Genomic DNA, 24,580 nt, shown 5'->3' with positions numbered 1-24,580 from the left:
ATAATGGCTCGGAGGGCACAATATTATTACCCAGGCTGGATCCTGAAACCATAATAATAGCCCAATACAGATGGAAGGCAGCATATTGGACAAAGGGAGGAATTTCAATAACGGTAATATTATTTTGTAAGAAACGAGTAAGAAATTATTTTTGATCCATTTTATCGGTCAGTTTAGTTTTTGTTTAGGAATAATTTTAAGAGGAAAGAAGGTAGTGATACGATCCTCAGATCTGAATGCCGTACAATGGTTAAGATGCCGCCTTTAATCCTGTTTAGTTCTTTTTTCTTTTAAAATCAGTCACTGACCATTTTCTTGACAGATGCATAATAGACAAAAATTGCAAACACTGTTCCATCCAGAGGATCCCCACAGTCAAGGGGGCGGGGGAGAACCTAAGGCCAGGGTCACTTTGAAATTTTGTTTTGATCCAGCAGAGCAGTGATTTTATCTTCTTTAAAACTGGATCATTTTGTTCCCGAACTGTTTTGAGCTTGTCTTTCTTCTCTCTCTCAATTTGGGAAGTGGGGAAAAAAAGGGAATAGAGAATTGAATTAAAGGGAGATGTCCACTATCCTGCTCCATTTGCAATCAGGATGAATAAGCTGGAGTAATGGGTAAATAAATTAACTTTACTTGGAAGCAATTGTCCAAAGTGATTATGGGATACCTACCTTTTGAAAGTGTCCAAATAGCAATAGCACTTAGACTTATATACTGTTTCATACTGCTTTACAGCCAGGGGTGTGTTTCAAAAATTTCAGCAGTGGGTTCTCTGCCTGGTTGCTGGGCGGGCGTGACCTGGTCGGCCTCCTGCACCACAGTGGCGGTGGGGAGGGGGGTGTTCACCTTCCCCAGGCTCCAGAGGCTTTCCTTGTGCCTCTGGGAGGGTGAAAACTGCCTCCCCTGGGCTCTGGAGGTCTTCCGGGAGACCCATTTCCCCCCCTTCCCAAGCTGTCGTGCAAGCCCTGAACTTACCTTGCATTCAAATTGGGCTGCATGGAGACTCCTGGAAGGGGTGGGCCGGGTGGGAGGAGCGGGCCAGGGTGGAAGGGGTCAGTGATGGGTGGGATGTGGAACCAGCCATAACGTTAACTACAGGTTCTCCTGAACCTGGACGAACCCGTAGCAGCCCACCCGTTTACAGCCTCTCTAAGCAGTTTACAGTCCGCATATTGCCCCACAACAATCTAGGTCTTCACTTTACCAACTTCGGAAGGATGGAAGGTTGAATCAACCTTGAGCCAGTGGGAATCAAACTCCTGGAGTGACCAGGGAGTTATCCTGCAATACTAACCACTATTCTAACCACTGTGCCACCACAGCTCTGAGCAATGTTTTTCAACCTTGACAACTTTTAAGATGTGTGGACTTCAGTTCATCAATTCAGGGCTGGCTGGGGCTTCTGGGAGTTAAAGTCCGTATATCTTAAAGTTGCTAAGGTTGAGAAACACTGGCCCATACTACAGGTGCTTTTATGTGGCTTCTTGTTCCAACTAGGAATTTGGACTTATTGGTTCCTTCTTATGCTACAATTCTGTTTTCTACGTTCCACCAGAAAATAGATTCCAATGATCTCATTGTGCGGAAATCTTGTGTAATACAAATTTCTCCCTTTAAAAAATATGTCAGTAGAAAAACGAGTTCATATTTACGGTCCCTACACAGAGCGCCACTGACCCATGAAATAACTGTTTGGTGGCTTATGAAACAAGAGCAGAAAGCATGCAAGCGTATCTGTTGTACCGAAAGAATATAATTGGAAGCGATGGCTTCAACGGGATTTCATGAATGAACATGTCCAGGCATCCAGCCAAATCAGCACTGCTGTTTGTAATGGTACCATGCCCAGCAGCCTTGAACTTGAGACTACTGTGCAATTCTGGATTCAGTAAACCCAGTGCAAAGGTTTACCCACACGAGCCATAAATATAAACCCTAGATATAGAGAATGTTCAAGGCAAATGAGATATATATTTTAGCTTGGAGCTTCCTTCTCTCCTCAAAACGGATGAGAGTATGTACAAAGTCTTCATAGCCATAACAAAGAGGCCTATAAAGTCCAGAGTTGAGTGAACCAGGAATTTACTAGGACTAACAAAAACAGCCGTAAGACGGAGAGGGGGAGAGAGAAAGAAGGAGTGGAAAGAGGAGAGAGGAGAAGGAGAGAGGTAGGGGAAGTAGAGAAGAGAAGGGCGACAGAGGGAAGAAAGGAGCTAGGGAGGGAGAAGAAAGTGATGGATAAGGTACAAATATGGTATATGGAGAGCAGAAGAGCCAATAATTGATTTTGGGAGTTGATGGCAAGGCGAATTGATGTAAACATTTAACAATACAATACGATGTTGGCTATGCAATAGCATACATGTGGTTATATGTTACGAAAATGAAAAAATAAAAAAACTTTATTAATAAATAAAATAAATAAATAAAAAACCAGCCCTAAGGAGCGCTGAAGGTTTGGGTTCCTTCTAAAATCTTCATCAAGCAGGTTTTTAGAACAAATCAAATAGAAAAGGAATAACAAAGTCTAATAACGAAACCAGATGTTTCAGCCTTAAAGTTTACAGTCCCAAGATGGGAAATATACACTGATAGACTAGTAGGTTTTATCTGAGGCAGATTGTAGCCTTAGGCAAATCTTCATCTCATCTTCCGTTCAGATCAAGCATCCAGGGTTATTATCAGGATTGTATTAAGATAAATTACATGAAGAACTTTGGTATGTTTCAAAGTACGGGCTTGAAGTCCCGAAGACCATCAATCGCTTTTCAGGGGCAACAAGAATTTGTGGTAAAAAAAATAAAAGGGAAAAGAGGAATGAATTATCTTTTTGAACAAGAAAGAGCAAGTGATTTTAGAATTCTACCGTACAATCAGGTTGCACTTTGGCTGAACTTGGCTGAGCGGTATTCCCTCTCCCACTCCCACACAGCGGGTTCTTCAAGGCAAAGAAGACAAAGCTGTTTGGTATACCGTGAAAAAAGGAGACAGTTTTTAACGTCCAAAGGAAGCTCTGTTCAGCTGCTTTAGTGAGATATCTGGGGTTTCCTTTTATATGAGGTTGTGTTGTTTCTCAAGCAAAGTATAGATTTTCTAAGGCAGGGGTGTCAAACTCAAGGCTCACGGGCTGCATCTGGCCCATGGGGTGCTTAAATCTGGCCCATGGGGTCAGCATGGAAATATCAAAGGATAGGCCTGTGGCAGGGGTGGGTTTCTCGCCCTGTTCCAACCAGTTCGGTTGGAACGGGGCCGGCGGCATCCTCATGCACCCGCGCAGTGCACGCATGCGTACTAGCATCTGTGCGATGCTCCAGCTGCTCCTGGAGGATCGCGCAGGCGCTGTATGCATCCTGCGCATGCGTGTAAGCGCAGAACTCGTCAAAACCGGGTAAGAAATGCGGGCGGGCAGGTGGACCCTTCGGCGTTCCTGGAAGTTACTTACTTCCGGGTTTGCTGACCAACCAGTTCGCGGGGACCGCCGCGAACCGCCTGAAACCCACCCCTGGCCTGTGGTGCCTCTGCACACACATACCCCCCCATGGCCCATTTTAGGCTCCATGGCCTCCTGCAGCACTCTGCTGGCCAAAAATGGACTGCACAGCGGCCTTGCGGGGCCCATTTCTGGCTGTCAGAGCACTGCTGGGGAGGTGAAAATGGGCTGCGCAGTCACCCCATAGCACCCCTGTGTGACCCATTTTTGGCCAGCAGAGTGCTGCAGAAGGCCTCTGTCCCGTCTCCCACGACCACTGGCCCACGGAGAACTACAATGCTGAAATTCAGTTTGACACCCCTGTTCTAAGGCATATCATATCTTGAAAAATTATTTCTGGTAGTAATTATATAAGGGTTTCTGAGTTAATAATAAGTACCATGTTTTTCAGAGTATAAGATGCACCTTTCCCTCCCCTAAAAGAGCATGGAAATGTTGGGGTGACTTATACACTGAATACAGCCATTTTTGGCTTCCCGAAGCCCTACCCCTGCATTCCATTTTTGTGAAAAATGGGCTGTTTTTCACCAAAATGGAGGTCTTTTTGCTTTCCCCCACTCCCCAGAAGAACTCTGCAGGCTTCAGCAGGACTAGGGAAGGGAAAATGCTGCCATTTTGGTGAAAAACGGGGGCGCTTATGCCTTCCCTCAGCCCTGCTGAAGCCTACAGAGTGCTCCTGGGGGGGCGGGGAGGACAAGAACTTTTTTTCTTACTTACCTCTTCAAAATCTTGGTGCATCTTATACACCGGTGCATCTTATAGTCTGAAAAATACGGTAATTTAAAAAACACATTCCTCCACTCACAGTATCAGGTAGATTCTCTTGTGCTTTGTTTTTGTGTATGTGTGAATAATCATCGTCAAAAGTAGTCAGAAAAAATGCACCTTTCTCCTCCTGTTTTCCCTACAACAACTCTGTGAGGTAGATTGGGCTGAGAGTGAGTGATTGACCCAAATTCACCCAGGTGGCTTTCATGGCTATGACAACACTTGAACTCACCACCTTCCGCTTGCTACCCTAGTGCCTTAATCACTAGACCAAACTGGCTCTCATTTATTTTATTTATAACCAGTCCTTATAATTTCTCACAATCTTCCTAAATCTTCAGAAATTTACAATAATTTCTAGCATCCCCAGCAAATTTAACAAACAGCTATATTAACTACAAATTTGTGGAGTTGAAGACTCAAAATATATGGAGAACAAAGGATTGATCAGTTCAGAATTGGGTCTATTAGTATTCTACATGATTCGCAGGAATCGTGAAATGGGATATTTCGTGTCATTGTCAAAGCCAGAAGCCCTTAGACAGGAACTGTTTTACAGTAATATATTCTGGGGGAAAAGAACAACCAAACACTTAAGAGTGTGACGCAGGCATACCTGGCAGACTCTCCATCACGAGTCCGAAATAAATTAGCAAATTCTTGTGCGAGCAACTGAAGAGAGGAAAATTCCAACAATTCCCAAATGGAATTTTACACAAAGCTCAGTCTTGTTCTTAGTGGGTCAATGACAGCTCTGTTCTGGATTTCAACTTCTTGGGTTAAAAGCAAGTGCAATTTTTATTAGAGATTGTTAAAAAGCAGGCCATCGCAACTCTGAAATTATCTCAAGAAACGTCTGCCTTGTGCTTCTGTCCAATATGCTTTTTCTATTTAAGATGTATTTGTCTAGCTTCTTCTAATGACCTTGGGTTGCTAGATGCAAGGGCTTTGGAAAAATACCATACATAATGGTAGACAATACAACTGTCTAAGTTCTAAGACCCTATCAGCAAGTCTGAGGTAAATGAATGCATTCAATATGCTATTTTTCTCTCAACTGAGAGAAGTGTTTGTTTCACTGAGCTGATTGCTTTTTAAGGTCCTTGTTTACTCTAGCTAAAGGCTTCCATGAAATCTGGCACGGTGCTCCATGACGTTTCTGGAAGACTGTGCTGATTGGTAATTATTGGAGCTGCAGTCAAAGACAGCATGAGGATGCCAAACGGCAAAGGCTAGTCTGTAGTATCGCAAAAACAAGTTGTTCTATAATTAAAATTGTTTTGTGGTTAATTAAATAAAGATATGTTCTAATAAGTGATCATTATTTTGCCAGGTTAGACAAATTCTTAACTGGTCAAGCGTTGATCTACAAAGCCTTCATTCTTTGAACAAGTTGATTATTTTTGAATCAAAGCCACATTTTCTTAACTTCAGTGTTTCACTGTTTTTATTACCAGCATATACCTCCTCAATAGCAATAGTACTTAGACTTATATACCGCTTCACAGTGCTTTACAGCCCTGTCTAAGTGTTTTACAGAGTCAGCATATTGCCCCCAACACAATCTAGGTCCTCATTTTACCAAATTCAGAAGGATGGAAGGCTGAGTCAACCATGAGCTGCTCAGAATCGAACTCCTGGATTGAGCAGTGAGTTAGCCCTGCAGTGCTATATTTGCATTCTAACCGTTGCATCACTAAGGGTCATATGTCCATGTTGCTAGAAATTCACAGGATGTGCCCATTCATCCATCCTTCCATTCATCCATCCTTCCATTCATTCATCCATGCATGCATCCATCCATCCATCCATCCATGACCTGCGTGAAAAGCCAAGTGTTTAAAAATTGCTTAAAGGGGATCAGAGTCAAAATGCAGAATACAATGCACCGCAGCAGTTTCCATACACATATCGTGTTTGTTTGATTGCAACGAATATGGCACTATTAAAGACAGTGTGTCAAATCTTAAAAGTCATGAGCAAACCCAGCAGACCATTAGAGTTATTTTTTTTTACCAAACTCTGACAGTTCATAATAAAATACACATTCTAAAAGCAAAAGTCTTCTGCTTTTCTTCTAGTGGCACAACTATTATTTTAAAGAGAAAAAAATTAAAGCTTTCCTGCTGCTTTTGCGCTGTAACTGTTCTTTCTTTCTTTAGTGGGCATTTTAATGCCTTCAACATCTCATTTTCATCTTTCTTTTATTGTTATTGTGGACAGTGTTGTTTTAAGTCAGCTACCAAGATTGCTTCAGATATTTTAACAGAGTAACAGAGTTGGAAGGGACTTTGGAGGCCTTCCAGTCCAATTGCCTGCTCAAGCAGGAAACCCTATACATGGGATGGCGAACCTTTGGCACGCGTGCTGGAAGTGACACACAGAGCCATCTCTCTGGGCACAGCAGCCGTCGTCCCAGTTCAGCTCCGCCACCCATGCATGCCTGCCTCCCACCGGCCAGCTAGTCTTTGGATCTCTGCTGCGCATGCACAGGGAGCAAGACATGTGCAGGGGGGTCATGCGGGCATGCGCAGGGGGCAGGGTGTGTGCAGGGGGGTTGTGGGGGGACGGGTGCAGGTACATGCATTGCATTTTGGGAGTTCTGGCACGTGTGCCCGCTTGTGTGCTTTGGGCACTCCAACTGGAAAAGGTTAGCTGTCACTGCCCTATACCATTTCAGACAAATGGCTATCCAACCTCTTCTTAAAGACTTCCAGTGTTGGGGCATTCACAACTTCTGGAGGCAAGTCATTCCAGTGATTAATTGTTCTAACTGTCAGGAAATTTCTCCTCAGTTCTAGGTTGCTTCTCTCCTTGATTAATTTCCACCCATTGCTTCTTCTCCTGCCCTCAGGTGCTTTGGAGAATAGATTGACTCCCTCTTCTTTGTGGCAGGCCCCGAGATATTGGAAAATTGCTATCATGCCTCCCCTCGTCCTTCTTTTCAATGAACTAGACATTCCTACAACTGTTCCTCATATGTTTTAACATTCAATCTCCCAATATCATTGGAATCTATGAACTCCAACAGCATGACCAATGGTCAAGAATGATGGGTACCTGTGTCTAAAAGAAGACCAATACCAGGTCACTCTGCAGAGATTCCCCATTTCTTCACATCCTCTGTCTTTCCCTCATCCTACTGATTATCCTTTTGCTTTAAAAAACCATGAAAGGCTGATAGCCAAATGGAAGAATGCTAAGATAGAGAAAATAAATTTCTCTTAGGTAATTTTTAAAGCCTATTAAAACCTCTACTTCTAAAAAAAAAAAAGTCAATAAGAGGAAACAGCATCCGCAAATAGGAATGCATTGGGATGGAGAAAGTAATATGAATAATTGTAAGCATTTTGCCATTAACCTCCACAAAGAAAGCAAAAGGAAACTCTACAGATGGCGAAGAAAAGTGAAGTTTGGTCTTTAACAGCAATATTAATATTTTGCAAGTTAAAAGGGGGTTTCATGTGACATTCAATTTCCGTTCTATCGCCAGACACATTTTTTTTCCTTCTTATTCCACCCTGCAATGCTCTAGACAAAATCTCTTGGCAAGGAGGCTTGTGCTTAAAGCAATTTTTCATTAGCTAGTAAAAAGGGAATATCCAGAGATTGTGAGCTGTTAGTTATGTCTGATTGGGAATGATTATGACAGAACATTACTTAGATATTTCCATACATCATAGTGCTCTCTTGGACACACACTGTATAAACGCTATTCCAACTAAAGCTTAGACTACAAGACTCTTTTATTATTGCTGGATATATTTTTTTAAAAATCTCAAGAAAATAGTCATGATGTTCTTTGAATAAAAGGCAGGGGTGTCAAACTCTATTTCATGGAGGGCCGCATCAGGGTTGTGTTTGACTTTGAGGGGCCAGAGTGGGCATCGCCAGCTTGACATCACTTGTGTCGGAGGCGTCTGTGGTGGTCTGAGCGCTCTGCCAGTGAACACGGGCTCCCGAGCTCTGTTTTCGGCTGCGACAGCTTCCTACAACCATCTGCCAGCAAAAACGGACCACGCGGCCTTCACAAACTCTATTTTCGGCTGTACCGGTGTCCTGCAACCCTCTGCCAGTGAGAAAGGAGCTCTGGAGAGCCGCTTGTTGCCCTCACGAGCTCTATTTTCAGCTGCGACCGCCTCCTGCAAAGTTCTGGCAGCGAAAAGGGAGCTCAAGAGGGCTCCCCCCCACCCGAGCTCCATTTTTGCTGGCAGAGAGACTGTGGGCCAATACTTTGCTGTTTCTAGGATGGCCCCTTGGGACGGATGTAAACACCCCATTGGCCACATCCGGCCCCCAGGCCTCGAGTTTGAATAAGGGCATGTCAGCTCCAACCACCTGACTTCGGCCTTCATTTTGGCCGTTTTTTGCCCCCTGGAGGCTTCCCTGAAAAACCACCCAATGCGCAAACCGGAAGTTTGGGAACGGACACCGGGTTTGCACGTTGGGCCGTTTTTCACGCTCCAGAGGTTTCAGGGAAGCCTCCTGAAGCCTCCAGAGCGTGAAAAATGGCCCTACAGGGAACCTAGAAGTCAGGAATGGTGACTTCTGATTTGCCCGTAGGGCCATTTTTCAGCCTCTGGAGACTTCGGGGAAGTCTCCTGAAGCCTCCAGAGGGCCTCGAGAGACTTCTAGAAAGCCTCTGGAGCCTAGGGAGGGTGAAACAAATGCACCAAAAGCAGTGGGAGCAGGGCACTGGTCACGCATGCATGCTGGCGGGGGGGGGGTCGCGCAGACAACATTATGGGTGTGGGCACGCCTGTGTACGACCCCCCTGTGCTCTCCCCGCCTTTGGCATGCGATCCAAAAAAGGTTAGCCATCACTGCCCTACATTACACTATAGTAAAGCTAGAGCAGAAAAACATACAATTCTGATATTTAGGATTTAGCCTCACAACAGCCTGAAAATAAATTAAAAAATAAATACAGAAGCTTTTTGGTCTTTCATTAGATGAAAACAGGCCATTCTTAGCTATTTCAAGAAATGTTTCCTATCCTAAATGTCAACAACAATTTTTTTTTTTAGTGTAAGCTCCAGGCCTCTAGGCACTCTCCTTATCTTGCTCGGCCGGAAATTCATCTAACTTGGTAAATTGAAGTAGCTTAAGTGTGAAGTATTAAAATATTGACACTGAAATCCAGTTATAAAACCCTGTTTCAAAGTACAGAGGCAGATAGAAAAATGGGAAAAGTTAGCATTTAGGCAGCAGGTTAGAGACCATTTGCACTATGACTTTCAATGTGAAAACATTTTCTTTGAAATCAAATCAGTCCTGCGATGCGTTTCCAGATAGCTTCTCCTGTTACTAAAGTCTAATAAAATCACTGCATCCACCTTAATGTGTGCTTCTTTAGTGCAGTATTTTAATTATTCTCCCCCCACCTTTCCTAACAGTTTTCCCTCAATTAATTAGCCTCCCCTCCCCCTTTCCTAATGGTTTTCCCTCATTTCCCATTTGGGATCAACCAAGTGCTGATCTATTGGTGGCAACAGGAACTGACCATCTAGCTCAGGGGTATCAAACTCAATTTCATTGAGGGCTGCATCAGGGTTGTGTTTGACCTCGGGTGGGGGGCAGTGGGAATGTCGCCAGCTCGACATCACTCTTCAAGGCTCTGTTTTCGGCTGCGACTGCCTCCTGCAGCCCTTTGCCAGTGAAAATAGAGCTTGGGGAGGCTGGTAGAGGGCTGCAGGAGGCTGTCGTAGCAAAAAATGGAGCCTGTGAGGGCCGCATATGGCCATTTTCGCTAGCAGAGGCACTGAGGGCTGTTCCTTCGCTGTTTATAGGGTGGCCCCGCGGGCTAGATCTAAGCACCCCATGGGCCAGATCCCACCCATGTGCCTTGAGTTTGATACCCCTGATCTAGCTTGTCATCTGAGCCTAAGGAACTTTTGGGCTGAAAGTGAGCGTCCCAGTCATCCAGCCTGCCCACAGTTTCCTAGTTATTACCCAGGTGCCTTTCTTAACCATTAGACCAAACCAGTTCTCATAATATTTTAATTTATAAACCATCCACCCTGGAGCAAACAATTTGGCACAGGTCAATCCTGTTAAGATTTAACCGGTTGTATCATTTTGGCAACACTTCTGGGGCACCAGCATAAATGTGTTTAAAGACTAACTGTGACAGTTATTCATTAGACTGTGGTAGAGTGCATGATTTTCCCTTCAGACAGCCAAAAAGACTAGATGTATTCATCACCTCCACCCACCAACTGAAACTTGACCAAGGGGAAAAAAATTCAATTTTCTGCATTCTGTTGGATAACAGAGAGGAAAAGGAGTGGAACACTTAGCCTCAGTTCTGCTAATAGTCCTCAATTTGGCACATGCCAGATATAATGGGCTATGTTTCCAGATATCTTCTCTTGTTATTAAAGTGTAATAAATCTGTGATCCAGCAGGCTTCAGAAGCCTATTCTCCAATCAATTGGAAAATACTAGTTAGGGAAGATTAATCTATAGCAGGGGTTAAAAAAAATTAAGCCACAATGTAATGAGTACAAGGAATTATTTTGAGGAACAGGAGAAAGACATGCTGCCAAGCCAACAAATCCAAGAAATAAACCTTGAGTATGGGACAGAGAAAACAATTCAGACAAAACCCTCCCTAACACTTGGGAAGATAAAGGGAGGAAGGGGGAAAGCACATTCAAATTTGGAAGTTTCTGCTATGATAATCTTAAAATAAATTATTATTGGTCACTATGATTTTGTTTCCAAGTCTGGTCTATCTTGAAGGGCTGATATACATTTGTTATAGAATGCCCCAATTAAAATGGAAGTGGTACAGCTACTACAATTCTTTGTTTCATTTCAATTTACTTGGCATTAAATCATTCATTTATCTAACTGTCAGACCTACCTCAGTCAGGTCCCCTAGGAAAGAAAGACCCTCGACTCCATTTGGGTGAATTGATAGGTGCTTTTACTAAAAGCTGCAGTAAAATCATGCTAGAACTAAGTTTCCCACACAGAAAGTTACAAATTTCCCCCCGATCATAGCCCTCTCCCCAGGACCAGTTCATCTTCAGCCAATGAAGAGCCATGTTTTGAGGTGTTTTGAGAATGGTGAGATGTTTGGTGTAGTCTACATTCCAATTTCAGGATGTGTGGTCTTGAGTGCTGGCACAAACTGGTTCCCTGCTTCCCTGGTCTTTGTCAAGCTGTCATCCCCCTTATCACATCCCCATATATGTTTATTGCCCATTTGTCCTCCCCCCTGATCTTTGATGGCAGGATGCCAGAGAGGCGCCAAGCCAAAGATGGCAGACCAGACACTAACATCATAGTCTCTGGTCAGGTATTTAATAATTTGCTGCTTCTGATCACAAAATATAGTAAATGCTCAATTTAGGACTACAATTGGGATTAGCATTTATGTTGTTCAGCAACACGGTTGTTAACTGAGCTGCCCAATTTGATGACATTTTTGCCATGGTTGTTATGCAAATCACTGCAGTTATATGTGACTCATGCAGTCACTAAAGCGAATCCAATTTCTCCCTTTGTCTCAGAAGCCAGTTGGTAAAGGTTAAAACTCGCAATCCATGTGATCCCAGGATGATGCAACCATCATATGCCAGTTGCCAAGTGCCCATATTTCAATCTTATGACCAGGCAGTAACTTCAAACAATTACAGATAGCCCTTGGTTTACAACCAAAATTTAAGTCCAACATTTCTGTTGTTAAATGAGACATATTTAAATGAGTTTTGCCTCATTTTACGACCTTTCTTGCCTGATTTGCTAAATGAACCACAGCAGTTGATAAGTTAGTAACCCAGCTGTTAAGTGAATCTGGCTTCCCCATTGACTTTGCTTGTCAGAAAACCACAAAAGGGGAATCACATGATCTTGGGACACAGCAATGGTCGTAAGCATGAACCAGTTGCCAAGCATCTGGATTTTGATCACATGATCATGGGGATGCTACAAAGATTGCTCCTGTGAAAAATGGTTGTAAGTCACTTTATCAGTGCCATTGTAACTCTGAACATTCACTAAATGAACTGTTGTAAATCTGCACTAAAGAAATGGTTGTAAGTTAAGGACTAATATAGGTTAAGTTACCTATATTACAATGGTAACAGCTTCTTCAGGTATTTGGGATGGCAGCAAAGGGGCTATGCTGTACTTCCAGTTTCAAGTTATATCAGTCTAATTTAGGGTCTTTTGGCTAAATGTTCTTCATGTTTAAAAAAAAAGAGAACTAGAACTATAGTTTATAACTAAGTATAACAGGTATAATACAATAAAAGCAAGAATTCTGAATAAAAATAAGGTTGGTTTCTTAAAAGTGAAAAGAATATGCAGACTGTGAAGTACAAAATGATGTATTTAATTGTCATCTGCCAAGTAATTTTTAAAAAAAAATATGTTTAGTTCTTGCTGGGATTTTACAAAACTTGAAATAGGGAATTTCTGGGATGTAGAAACAGAAGTGGAATTTTACAAGTATATTCTCAGGCAGACTTACCAGGCGTTTCCTTTCCTCTTCTACAGCAATTAGTAATCGAGCAAACTCCTTTAATGACTGAGCTATAAAAAGACACAAAAAACAACCCACATTATTTTTACGTTATACTATCATGCTATTCGTCACACCTCTTATAAATTCCTTCAAGAAGAATCATAATTGCAACCTAATATCCCTGGCTGTAACTTGGTAATCTAGGGCTGTGATGGCGAACCTTTGGCACGTGTGCCACAAGTGGCACACGGAGCTATGTCGCCTGGCACATGCAACATCGCCCGTTCCTCTTCCGGGTTTCTAGCACGCGTGCATTTGCGATGATCAGCTGGCCTTCATGTAACCGGAAGATTAGCTGGCTAGTACGCATGCATGTGGCAGTAACCAGAAGTACATTTTCTGGCACGTGCATGTCCCTGGGCAGCTCCACTTCCGGGTTGTGGCCCTGACAAGCATGCGTGTCCTCACTCGGTGCCAAAAAGGCTCGCCATCACTGGTGTAAGGTTTCCTGCTTGAGCAGGGGATTGGACTAGAAGACCTCTAAGGTCCCTTCCAACTCTGTTATTCTGTTAACTTCAAGACAATGTTCTTTTAGACTTCTTTTCATTTCTATTAAGATACAGAAAAAAGAGGGTGGGGAAGGTTCATAAATAGACAAAAAAATAAAGAATTAAAACACACATGAACATAAACAAACACCACAGATTTAAACAAAGCAATGAAATTTTACATCCATCCAAGACTATATAACTCTCAAAAAGAGAAACAATCCAAAACGGTTTCCCCTCTCATTTTCATTTTCTAAAATATATTTATAGTTATTAAACCTATGGCATCATTTTAAAGACATTGTAATGAGTATGACCAAATGCATAAATAAAACCTATCAGGATGCAAAGGGGAAAAAGATTTTTGAATTCCTATCAACATATTTTACTGACACTACCCCTTTTTCCTTGTAATATGGACACATATGAATATGCCTGTGTACATATGCACGTTTGATGTCGCTTGTTCTCATCCTTCTGTTTCCTTGTCTTTTAAATCATCATCTACTTGAAGGACACAAAACCCCGAGTTGTTAAGACGGCCAAATTCCTGAATCAAGTGCTCACAAGTTAAATTTGGGAACCATTATTTCTAGCAATAGTTTAGAAGTATGAGTTCAAAATAAAGACAGAGTAGAGCAGGTTAGTAAAGAAACATCCTATCAGATAGGAAATCCAGAAAAGCCAATGAAGTCCTAGGCTGCATTCACAGAGGGATAGTATCGAGATCATGTGAGGTGTCAGTATCACTTTATAGTCCACTTATAAAATCACACTTGGAATACTGCATCCTGTTATGGTCGGCACAATAGAAAAAAGATGTGAAGAAGCTAAAAAGAGTGCAGAGAAGAACAAGAAAGAAGATTAGGGGACTAGAGGCTAAACCATATGAGGAATGGTTGTGAGAACTGGGTATGTCCAGTCCAACGAAGAGAAGGACTAAGGGTGAGGTGATTTAAGTCTTTCAATATTTGAAATGTTATACAAAGAAGAGAGGGTTGACTTATTCTCCAAAGAAGGACAAGACATGAAGGAGCTTATCAAAGAAAAATCTAACCTAGAATTAAGGAGAAATTTGCTGTCCATGAGAACAATTAATCAGTAGAATGGCTTGTCTCCAGAAGTTGCTGCATCACTGAGATTTTTAGAAGAGAGACTGAAAAGCCATTTATCTGGAATGATATAGGAACTCCTGCTCAAGGAAGGGATTAAAGTAGAAGACCTCCAAGATTCCTTCCAAGTCTTATTTTGTATTCTACTAATTAACAGGAATACAGCATAATAATAAAGTGAACCTTAACTTCATATTATTTTCCGTTCATTAAGTTTTTCTTTATACAGATTCTATTACTTGAGCGACAAGCTCTTAACCAAAGTACGAATTAGATGCATAAAATAAGAATGTTTTAATAAAGACGCCCACTGCAGACAAATTATAGATCTCTCAAGGACTCTTTATTTTCGCTGTCAACACAAACAGATGCAAAATTATGGCCGTGAAACCATCCCAGATAATTCATGAAGGAACTTATAGATACTTCAAAATGACAGTCACATTAATTTGTCATGAAGATGATTTAAAAAAAAAAAACAATTTGAATTTGCATTTGTATTCAGACAACTGCTTTGGTAAAACAGTTGAATTCTTGTAAACATCAGTAAAAAACATCACTGTGAAATGATTTCAACTATGGTAGCTATTTCATTTTAAGTATATGATCTGCAGCTATCATAGAATTTTTACGCTTCCCCCCTCTTTTGATGGCACAGAATTCCCGTGTATGTGTCCACCATGAAAACAAACATGTGGCTCTCTTCATTATCACTTTAAGTAGAAACTTTAAAAGGCCAACACATTCATTAGTCATAAATGAAACCGATGATAAAGTGAAGATCTTCAGCTCAGTGTGTAGTAGCCTCTCAAGGCTCCTGATTAGAGTATACATCCATCACCACATGTGAGAGATTAGAATAGCTGAGAAAGGAGCGGGAGGGAGAGGAGACATAAACAATCAAGGTACGGAGTTTGAATTTATTGGTAGCAAACCGGCCATGGTGATAAGAAAGCTGGAAGAAGCACTTCAATGAGTCTCTGTCATAACAACTCATAAATGTGTTACAGTTTGCAGGATTCTGTATGCAACTCCAGATCAGCATTAACACTAACTTAAAACTCTGTAGGTTTTGCATCCTTGAATGCTAGATCCACTTTTTAGACCAGGGATGTCAAACTCAAGGCACTTAGATACGTATAGCTTGTGGGACCGGTCAGGAAACAGCAAAAGACAGGCTTACGGTGCCTCTGCCAGCGGAAACGAAGCTTGGCCACATGCAGTGCAGCCCCCCCCCCCCCCGCAGCAGCCCATTTTTGCTGGCAGAGGGCTATCAAAGCAAACTAAAAAGAAAACAAAAGGAGAAATGTTTCCCCTTTTGTGTTTGAGCCTGCAAGAAGGGACAGGAAAAAAGAAAGAGAAAGGAAAGACAAAGAAAAAGAAGGAAAGATGGGAAGAGAGCAAGGGAAAAATAGGGAAAGAGGGGAAGGAAGAAGAAGAAAAGGGAAGGAAAAAGAAGAAGAGGGAGGGAGGGAAGGAAGGAGGGAAGGAAGGAAAGAAGATTATAATGAGAGTGAGGATCCCAGGGAAGTCCTGCCTTAGCATTTGGACACCACAGGTGCCATCACATGCGTACTGTGTCACGTCGACCATGGCCACGCCCCTGGCCACACCTACCATGGCCACATACCCCCCCCCCTGCTCCCAGCCTTCCGAGATCAAACACAACCCTGATGCGGCCCTCAATGAAATCATGTTTAACACCCCTATTCTAGACCCTATTGTGAAAGTTTACTTTGGATGTGTAACTTCTATCTTCTACCAGAAACTGGCCACTACACATTTTAGGTATCTCTAGCTTCCATTTGGAACACACTAAGAAGTCCATTGTTTCTAGTGATACCTAGAATATACAAATCATTCAGACTCATCAGATAAGTACACAGGCAATTGATTTAAGGCTGGCATTTCTCAAGATGCAAATATATAGCATTAAACAGATCAAAAGGACTGGAATGTTCCTTAGGATCAATGCACAACAGTATGAAATAAATCGACAGCACAACCCAATGTTATTGCTTGTTACCTACAGTTCCCAATAAAATGACGCAGGCATATAACCTAATGATTTACAGCTCAGCCTAGACAGTTCTAAACCTTATTTTCCTATCTATGAATAGCAAGAAAGCTGTTTATAGAATTACCAAACTTAAAATAGCTGCTAATTAACATTGGACCAACCAAAACTCAGGAGCACCTTCTGATGCCAATTCTTCAAGCAATAAAATATCAAAATAAAGCAAAAATGAATAAGGTACATGTTAACTCTCCAGGTCATTCTCTAACTGACCTAAAGTTGGCCTTGAAAACAGGAACCATACAAAGTTTTATCATGAAACAAGTCAGATTTTATTAGAAGTCTTAATATAATTTCTCATGCATTAAAATGGTATAAACTTTGTTATCACAAGACTCGTTTAATGATTTATTATCCAAGAATGTCTAAAAGAGCCGAGGTGGCGCAGTGGTTAAATGCAGCACTGCAGCCTACTGCTAGATCAGCAGTTCAGCGGTTCAAATCTCACCGGCTCAGGGTTGACTCAGCCTTCCATCCTTCCGAGGTGGGTAAAATGAGGACCCAGATTGTTGGGGGCAATATGCTGACTCTCTGTAAACCGCTTAGAGAGGGCTGAAAGCCCTATGAAGCTGTATATAAGTCTACTGCTATTGCTATATAGCACAGGTAATAACTATTGAATTTTTTTGTTGTTTCCTCTGAGTAATTTACAGAGTTTCAGATCTTTGTTTTACTATCCAATTACCTGAAAAAGTTAACTGTGGTCCATAAAACCTTAGATGATTAAATTTAAGATGTCTCATGACCCCTTGTTGTTTTTGAGTAACAACTTTGCATTAACATTTAAATTAAAAAGTAGTCATGGGAATAGATTGATCTGATTGATTAGATACCATCAAGTTGTGTTAACTCTTAATGACCATCCAGATTGATTTTCTTCTAGAAGACCTGTTTCCAATCTCGTTCTTCAATACAGGATGATGTGCAGAATACATTTCTTAAAAGTGTTTTTGTGTGGCTTCAGATGAACGAATCTAAGCGACCTGAAAAAGCTGTGTAACTGTAGTACTTCAAGCAACCTCACATATGCACATATAGCAATAGCACTTAGATTTATATACCGCTTCATAGTGTTTTACAGCAGGGGTCCCCAATCCCCGGGCTGCAGCCCACTACCAGGCTGTGGCTTGCTTGGAATGGGGGAGCAGTGCATACATGAAGCTCCCCTCATGCAAAAGACAGCCGCTTGCATTCACACGTGAAGCTCCTCTTGTGCAAGCTGCACACACAAATGGAGTTGTACACACTTGCAAACGCGCACTTGCCACTTGCAGGGAACTATCCCCTCTCCTACCACCAGCAGGCCACCAAACCAAAAAGGTTGGGGACTGCTGCTTTACAGCACCGCGCGGTTTACAAGTCAACATTTTGCAACCAAGAATCTGGCTCCTAATTTTATCAAATAATAAAAGGCTGAGTCAACAGGATGAAACTCCTGAAAGTTAGCCTGCAATATGGCATTCTAACCACTATGCCACCACAGTAATTCAATACCATCACCACATTAAAACAAAATAAGCTATATATATATATATATATATATATATATATATATGTTATACTTATGCTGATAAATAAATAAAGGCAACAGTAAAAAAATATTGGGTTTCTGTCTGGATGGTCTCTTGTGACGAGCCTAATGACAGAGAGTGGAAGTGTGACCTTCCTCCCATACTTGGGCATACCAGGGGTTGTGACTTTAAGTATATATATATATATGTGTATATATATATATATATATATATATATATATATATATATATATATATATATATATATATATATATATATGTGTGTGTATATATATATATATATATATATATATATATATATATATATATATATATATATATATATATATATGTTATATTTATGCTGATAAATAAATAAAGGGAGACTAGTATAGATCTATTTCAAGCTATTTAGCTCTCATCAGCTAGCCATACCCATATTGGGAATCGAACCAATATATGTGTGTGTGTGTGTGTGTGTGTGCGCGCACACACACACACACACACATACATACAAGAAATTTGGCAAGATTCTGTAGAGATGAGCCTATGGAGCTGATTATGGATTTGAGTGGTGTTCCTTCTTGTGTATCTTGGGAAGGTCAGAGTTTGGGGCATCTGGAAGATTTCTCTCTGGGGATGATTCTTAGCTGGATCTCTTCACTGATGGGAGAGGCTTTTATTTTTGATTTGATGGTTTTTTCCAGGTACGTGGTGGGGTCTGTGTTTAGGGATTTGTAAGAGGAGTCTTGGAGTATCTTGGATAGTTTGGTTTGGTAGTCAGACGTGTTCATCACCACTTTGTCTGCTGGGAGAATGATTACGTTGTTGTCTTTCCTCAGGTTGGTGAGTGCTTTGTGTGTGTGTGTGTATGGCAGCTACACATTTACTGCCTTGTCATTCTTAAATGCCATCTTAAAGAACACACAGGTTTAATAAGTCTATATTGAGGATATTAATCTTATTTCGAAGGGCCACTAATTGTACAAGACCAACGTCAGGCTCAGGTGACAAACTGCTTAGTCAGGGTTTTTTGCTGTTGTTGCAACCAATGGATCTATAGTAAAAATGTAGACGTGACACAGATGCTGTGTTTGATTGTGCAAGATGGTGTTTGTCAATCCAAAAAACAGATCCTGCACCTACAGGAATAACGAGGAGGAGAGGAGGAGGAGGAGATGTACGCGATGGGATATCTAACAAAGAAACATAACTTCTGAGTATATTCCTACCATAACTTGCAGGGGCTGCGGATTTTTGTACACGCCTTAGTTGGACATATTCTACTGCAGTCTTGCAGGTGACCAGATGTGAAGCCCTGCAGGATTCTGCCTATTATTACTAACACCTGAATCTGCAACCAGAAACAGGCAACTAATACAATTTCCCAGAGGTGGGCTTCAAAAATTTTAGTAAGGGGTTCTCTGCCTGGTTGCTGGGTGGGCGTGGCCATGGTGGGTGAGGCCTAGTTGGCCTTTTGCACCATGGAGAGTGGGTCATTTTTGCCCTCCCCAGGATCCGGAGGCCAGAAATGTGTTTGGCAGTTTCTTTCGTGAAAGTTAAAGGAGTTTTGCAGCTGTTTTCCCTGGAGGTTTTCCAAATCCAGGGAGGAATGAAAGACTGAAAGATACTGAATTGTCTGAAAAAATAAAATAGTTATGTCCTCTTATAATTTTGCTATAACTTATAATAAACGTTTTATTATAACCCCTTTGCCTTCTATAGAAAAAAGTAATGCGATTTTAATTTGTTAGTTTTTATAGTTGCTTAATGTTTTTGTCCAAAATAAGGATTCTACTAACTATCAATGTTATTCTGTGCTCTACTCCAGCACATGGATGATACATAAAATATAACTCAAGAATTGTTCACTTAAAATGTTTGATGGAAATTCATACATATAGGATTGTGTTTACAAAAAAGCAGATGTTATTTTTATTTGAAGCACTTTTCAGATGTGCTTCCTAAATAGTTCTTTAAATAAATCCAAAATGATAGATGGCATTTTAGGACTAACCCATTTCATCAGGAATTTATCAGTGTAATTATTCTTCCAGGGCTTCTTCATATCTAGTGGGTGGGGGTGGGGAACCATCATACATTAAAATCACTCTACTTAACTGAAAAGATTATAACTTATGGGTGTTATTTTCTACCCATCTGGATTCTGTTTAAACTCCTAACGTCAAAGTGTTTGAAACAATTTGCAGTATTAAGGATAAAATACCATAAACAACTGTATAAGTGCGGGATATGCAAATACTTCATCTCTTTAATTCTTACCAATGTTCAAATTTTATTTGCTTATTAGGGATTTATTATAGAAACTCTTAAGATACATTTTACTTTTTATGCTGATATTTATCACTTGATTTACACATTTAATCAGCTGGGGAGAGATATTCTCTCTCTCTCTCTCTCTCTCTCTCTCTCTGTGTGTGTGTGTATGTGTGTGTGTGTGTGTGTGTAAACTCCCTTCTTATTAAAAAAAAAAATCTGCAAAAAGGGGAAAAAAACAAATCCAGGAAACTACAGAACAAGCAGCCTGACATCAATACCTGGGAGGATCCTGGAGAAGATAATCAAGCAACAGATCTGCAAACATCTATAAGCAAGCAAAGTTATATTCTCACCAGAAGCCAACATGGGTTTGTCAAAACCAGATCATGCCAAATAAATCTTATTTCACTCTTTGACAAAGTCACTAAATTAGTGGATCAGCGAAATGTTGTGGATTTCAGTAAGGCATTTGACACAACAGACCACAACCTGCTTCTTGGCAAACTAGAAAAATATGGGATAGACAGAATCAGCACGAGATGGATTCATAACTGATTGACAAACCACACTCAATGTGTAGTCCTTAATGAAACTCCCTCAACCGTAGTGGAAGAATAAGAAATCACCTATCTCCAATAGCAATAGCAACAGCAATAGCAGTTAGACTTATATACCGCTTCATAGGGCTTTCAGCCCTCTCTAAGCGGTTTACAGAGTCAGCATATTGCCCCAACAATCCGGGTCCTCATTTTACCCACCTCGGAAGGATGGAAGGCTGAGTCAACCTTGAGCTGGTGAGATTTGAACAACCGAACTGCAGAACTGCAGTCAGCTGAAGTAGCCTGCAGTGCTGCACTCTAACCACTGCGCCACCTCGGCTTCATACACAGCGCCAGTCTACAACACGACCCTTTCAGCTGCTCCAAAAAGATTCCACACCAATTGCACTCTGATTTAGATGATCCTGAAGGAACAGATAAACCCGCGAGTGGCCTCAACAGTTCTCAGAGAGTGTGCTAATGATCAGAGGACTGCGAAAAAATGCAATCTTTCCATCTCCCGCCCACCTTCCTATCAGAACTATCCATCCTCCCATGGACACAACTGATGAAGCTTCTTGGATGAGAAGGAAAATGTTTTCTTCTTTCTCAAGGAAACAAAAACAGTCCAGTTGACTTTTGAAAAAGCACCTTTGAGACAACTATGACCTGGATGACTGCAAATTTCCACAGGCAGAGTTGTAACTATTCATGACATTTTTCCAGTGTGAAAGCCATTTGCAGTGCGAAAGCCAGATCTACACAATCAGAGCCACTGAGAAGTTATATTTGAAGGAAATTCTTTTTGGTCAATTTCATGAATAGCCACTGTGTATATATACTTGCAGTCAGATCCATCCTCAGCTACAGCTCCTTACTAAGTAACCTGTCACTGTCTCTTAGCCCGATAGAGCTTTGAGTTATTGTTATTAGTAAAAAGTGGAAGAACGAATCTGGACAAAAGATGGGATATAAATATATCACACAAAATATCAATAAGTAAAATTCCAGGGTAAGTGGATTTGTAGAGACCTAAAAAAGAACATGAAAACAAGTCTCAGTATATCCTGATTTAATACCAAGACTATATAGGATTTCAGGTTAAAAAAAAAAGTGACAGATCAACTTCTGAGGCACAATTCAGAGCATTTTATTACAACTGTTTGATTTAGCACAACCTCTTACCTCAGTTATAAAAAAAAAACAGGGCAACTAAATGTGAGCATTTTCAGAGAATCTAAAATATGGGATTCAATAAGTCATAACAGCTGAGCACTTCCCCCCCGCCAGTGTTGTGACTTTTTCTATGGACAGCCTCCTAATTGCTGCAGAGTTACCGTGTGGTAAGACGGGCAGCCAATGCATTTAATAAAAATAAATAAATAAATAATGCCCTTGATATTTGGATCTTTGCAGCAGTTAGATAGCGGATGCCATAATAACAATGTTCCAGGGGTGGGTTCCGGCCGGCTTTACTGCTGGTTCACTCGTGCGTGCGCTTTGCTGGATGTAAACTGCGTGCCCATGTGCAGTTCAATTAAAATTGTTCTGCGCATGCGCAGAACTCCAAAACAAGATGGCAATGGCGGCGACCAGGGAACCGGTTCAGGGGCGTGGCAGACCTGGGTTGCTGCCGGTTTCAGCGACCCTGGCTGCCATACCATTACCCACCACTACAATGTTCCAATAGTCATTTAAAGCCAGGAGAAGAAATAGGAAATTTTAAAGGTACAGTACTTATAACCTGAATATCATTTCCTGTTCTATTTTAGGAGAGACAGAAGCAAAGCGGTTGTATTAAATTAATGGCAAGAAATAAAGATGGAGTTAACAGTAGCAAATGTTCTTTATTCAGCGGGGAATGAAGTAAAGCATGTGGCTTTTACTGCCAATGGTAAAACAATGAACAACATATGTGAGAACAAACTGCTTTAAGTTCCCATTAGAGAAGGGGATTCTCATTCCTTCAAGTATTAATTATCATGGCTGAAAGAAATTGGTCAGGGTTTCTTAAATAACTTTCACCAGCTGCTTATTTTATCATTAGTTCTATAGATGACCATTGTGGGGTATTGTACTACTATTATAGGCAAGGTTCTCCCTTCCCTAACGCTCTTAAGCAGATGTAGCAACTAATATGTAAACTTTGTAGAAAACAATGCAAAAGCAACTGTCAAAAACATGAGGTGCAAAGGGCAAAACAAATGAAGATTGCTGTTTTTTAAACAGCACAAATGTCAGAAAAAGACATTCAAACAAAAATCTCTAATATTATGAAAAGTACTAGCAGTTTGCCACTACTAAGCCATACTACACTAATATGCTGATTATGAAAACTATTACTATTGAAATATAAGCTACAATGTATAAGTAAAAGATAAAGTTATGTCTGACTCTAGGTCATGGTGCCCATCTCTATTTCTTGGCTGAGGGAGCCAGCATTGTCCAAAGACAATTTCCATGGTCATGTGGCCAGTATAGCTATACACAAAAGGTACATGGAATACTGTTACCTTCCCACCCAAGTAATACCTATTTATCTACTCGCGTTTGCATGCTTTTGAACTGCTAGGTGAATAGAAGCTGGGGCAAGGAAAGGGAGCTCATCCCATTGTGTGGAGCTCGGGTCTCATATCCTTGCTGTCAGCTGACCACCTCAGCATCTTTAACCTTTGAGCCATTGCGCCCATAATGCAAGTACATAATGTAAAATGCCCTACAACAAGAGTGTCAAACTGAAGGCTCATGGGCCAGATCCAGCCTGCAGGGTGCTTAGATCTGGCTCGCGGGGCCGCACTGGAAACAGCAAAGGACTGGCCCGCAGTGTCTCTGCCAGTGAAAATGGAGTTCGGGAGTGGCGCGGACCTCCAGGGCTCCGCTTTTGCTGGCAGAGGGCTACAGGAGACCGTTGTGGCCAAAAACGGATCCCGGATCCTCCCGCCCCAGCCAGGCCACCAGAGATACCCCCAACACAAGTGATGTTGAATTGAAGTTTGACACCTCTGTCCTACATGTATTTAAGACTTTTAAATGATGTTTAAGGTTTTCTATTATTTTTAATTCTAGTTTTAATCATCCTGTCCAACATTTATACTGGCTCTTTGCACAAATACTGAGTTTAGTTTTAACACCTCCAAGTTTCACTTTTACCATAGTTTTACCTAACACTCACCCTAGTTCACCATTGATTTATAAATGTTATTAACCAGGATGAAATTAATTCCCAAAGAAGAGTACTTCAAGCAATATTTATATCATCTTGAATTCTACTCCTAAGATCTTTCTCTTAAAGATGTAAACATCTGACACTTCTACTTTCCATACCAACTGATACCTAACTCAGAATGTAAACATTTAACTTGGAGCGTATGAGCCAGGGAACCAACTTTCTGCTCTTGGAAGATGGATTATTATTTTTTTGTATGTACATCTCTGCCAAAAAATGTAATAATGGGTTAGTGAGCCATTATATAAATAGTTCACATTTTAAAATGGAATCATTAGGGGTTTTTTTGGCACAATTTTACGCACAATATTTTTTTGTATGGTTATTTTTTTATCTGAGTAACTATCAATCCATCTGAATAGAGCTGGAAGGGACCTTGGAGGTCTTCTAGTCCAGCCCCCTGCTCAAACAGTAGATCCTGTACCATTTCAGACAAGTAGCTGTCCAGTTTCTTTTTAAAAACCTCCATTGATGAAGCACCCACAACTTCTGAAGGCAAGCTGTTCCACTGGTTAATTGTTGTCATTGTTAAGAAGCTTCTCGTTAAGTC

General features: G+C 41.1%; 1 protein-coding gene across 1 annotated transcript in view; it reads right to left on the bottom strand.

Moving 5' to 3' along the window:
• Positions 1-24,580, bottom strand: part of ARHGAP42 (Rho GTPase activating protein 42) — a 176,716-nt gene that overhangs the window by 100,800 nt on the left and 51,336 nt on the right. Inside the window, 1 exon segment of the mRNA XM_032220054.1 lies at positions 12,744-12,805. Within this exon segment, the coding sequence (XP_032075945.1) occupies positions 12,744-12,805 (62 nt within the window).

This window comes from Thamnophis elegans, chromosome 6, assembly GCF_009769535.1.
Source record: "Thamnophis elegans isolate rThaEle1 chromosome 6, rThaEle1.pri, whole genome shotgun sequence".
NCBI classification, from domain to species: domain Eukaryota; kingdom Metazoa; phylum Chordata; class Lepidosauria; order Squamata; family Colubridae; genus Thamnophis; species Thamnophis elegans.
Note: the sequence above shows the minus strand (reverse complement) of the source record. Positions and strands in the feature narration are given on the sequence as shown.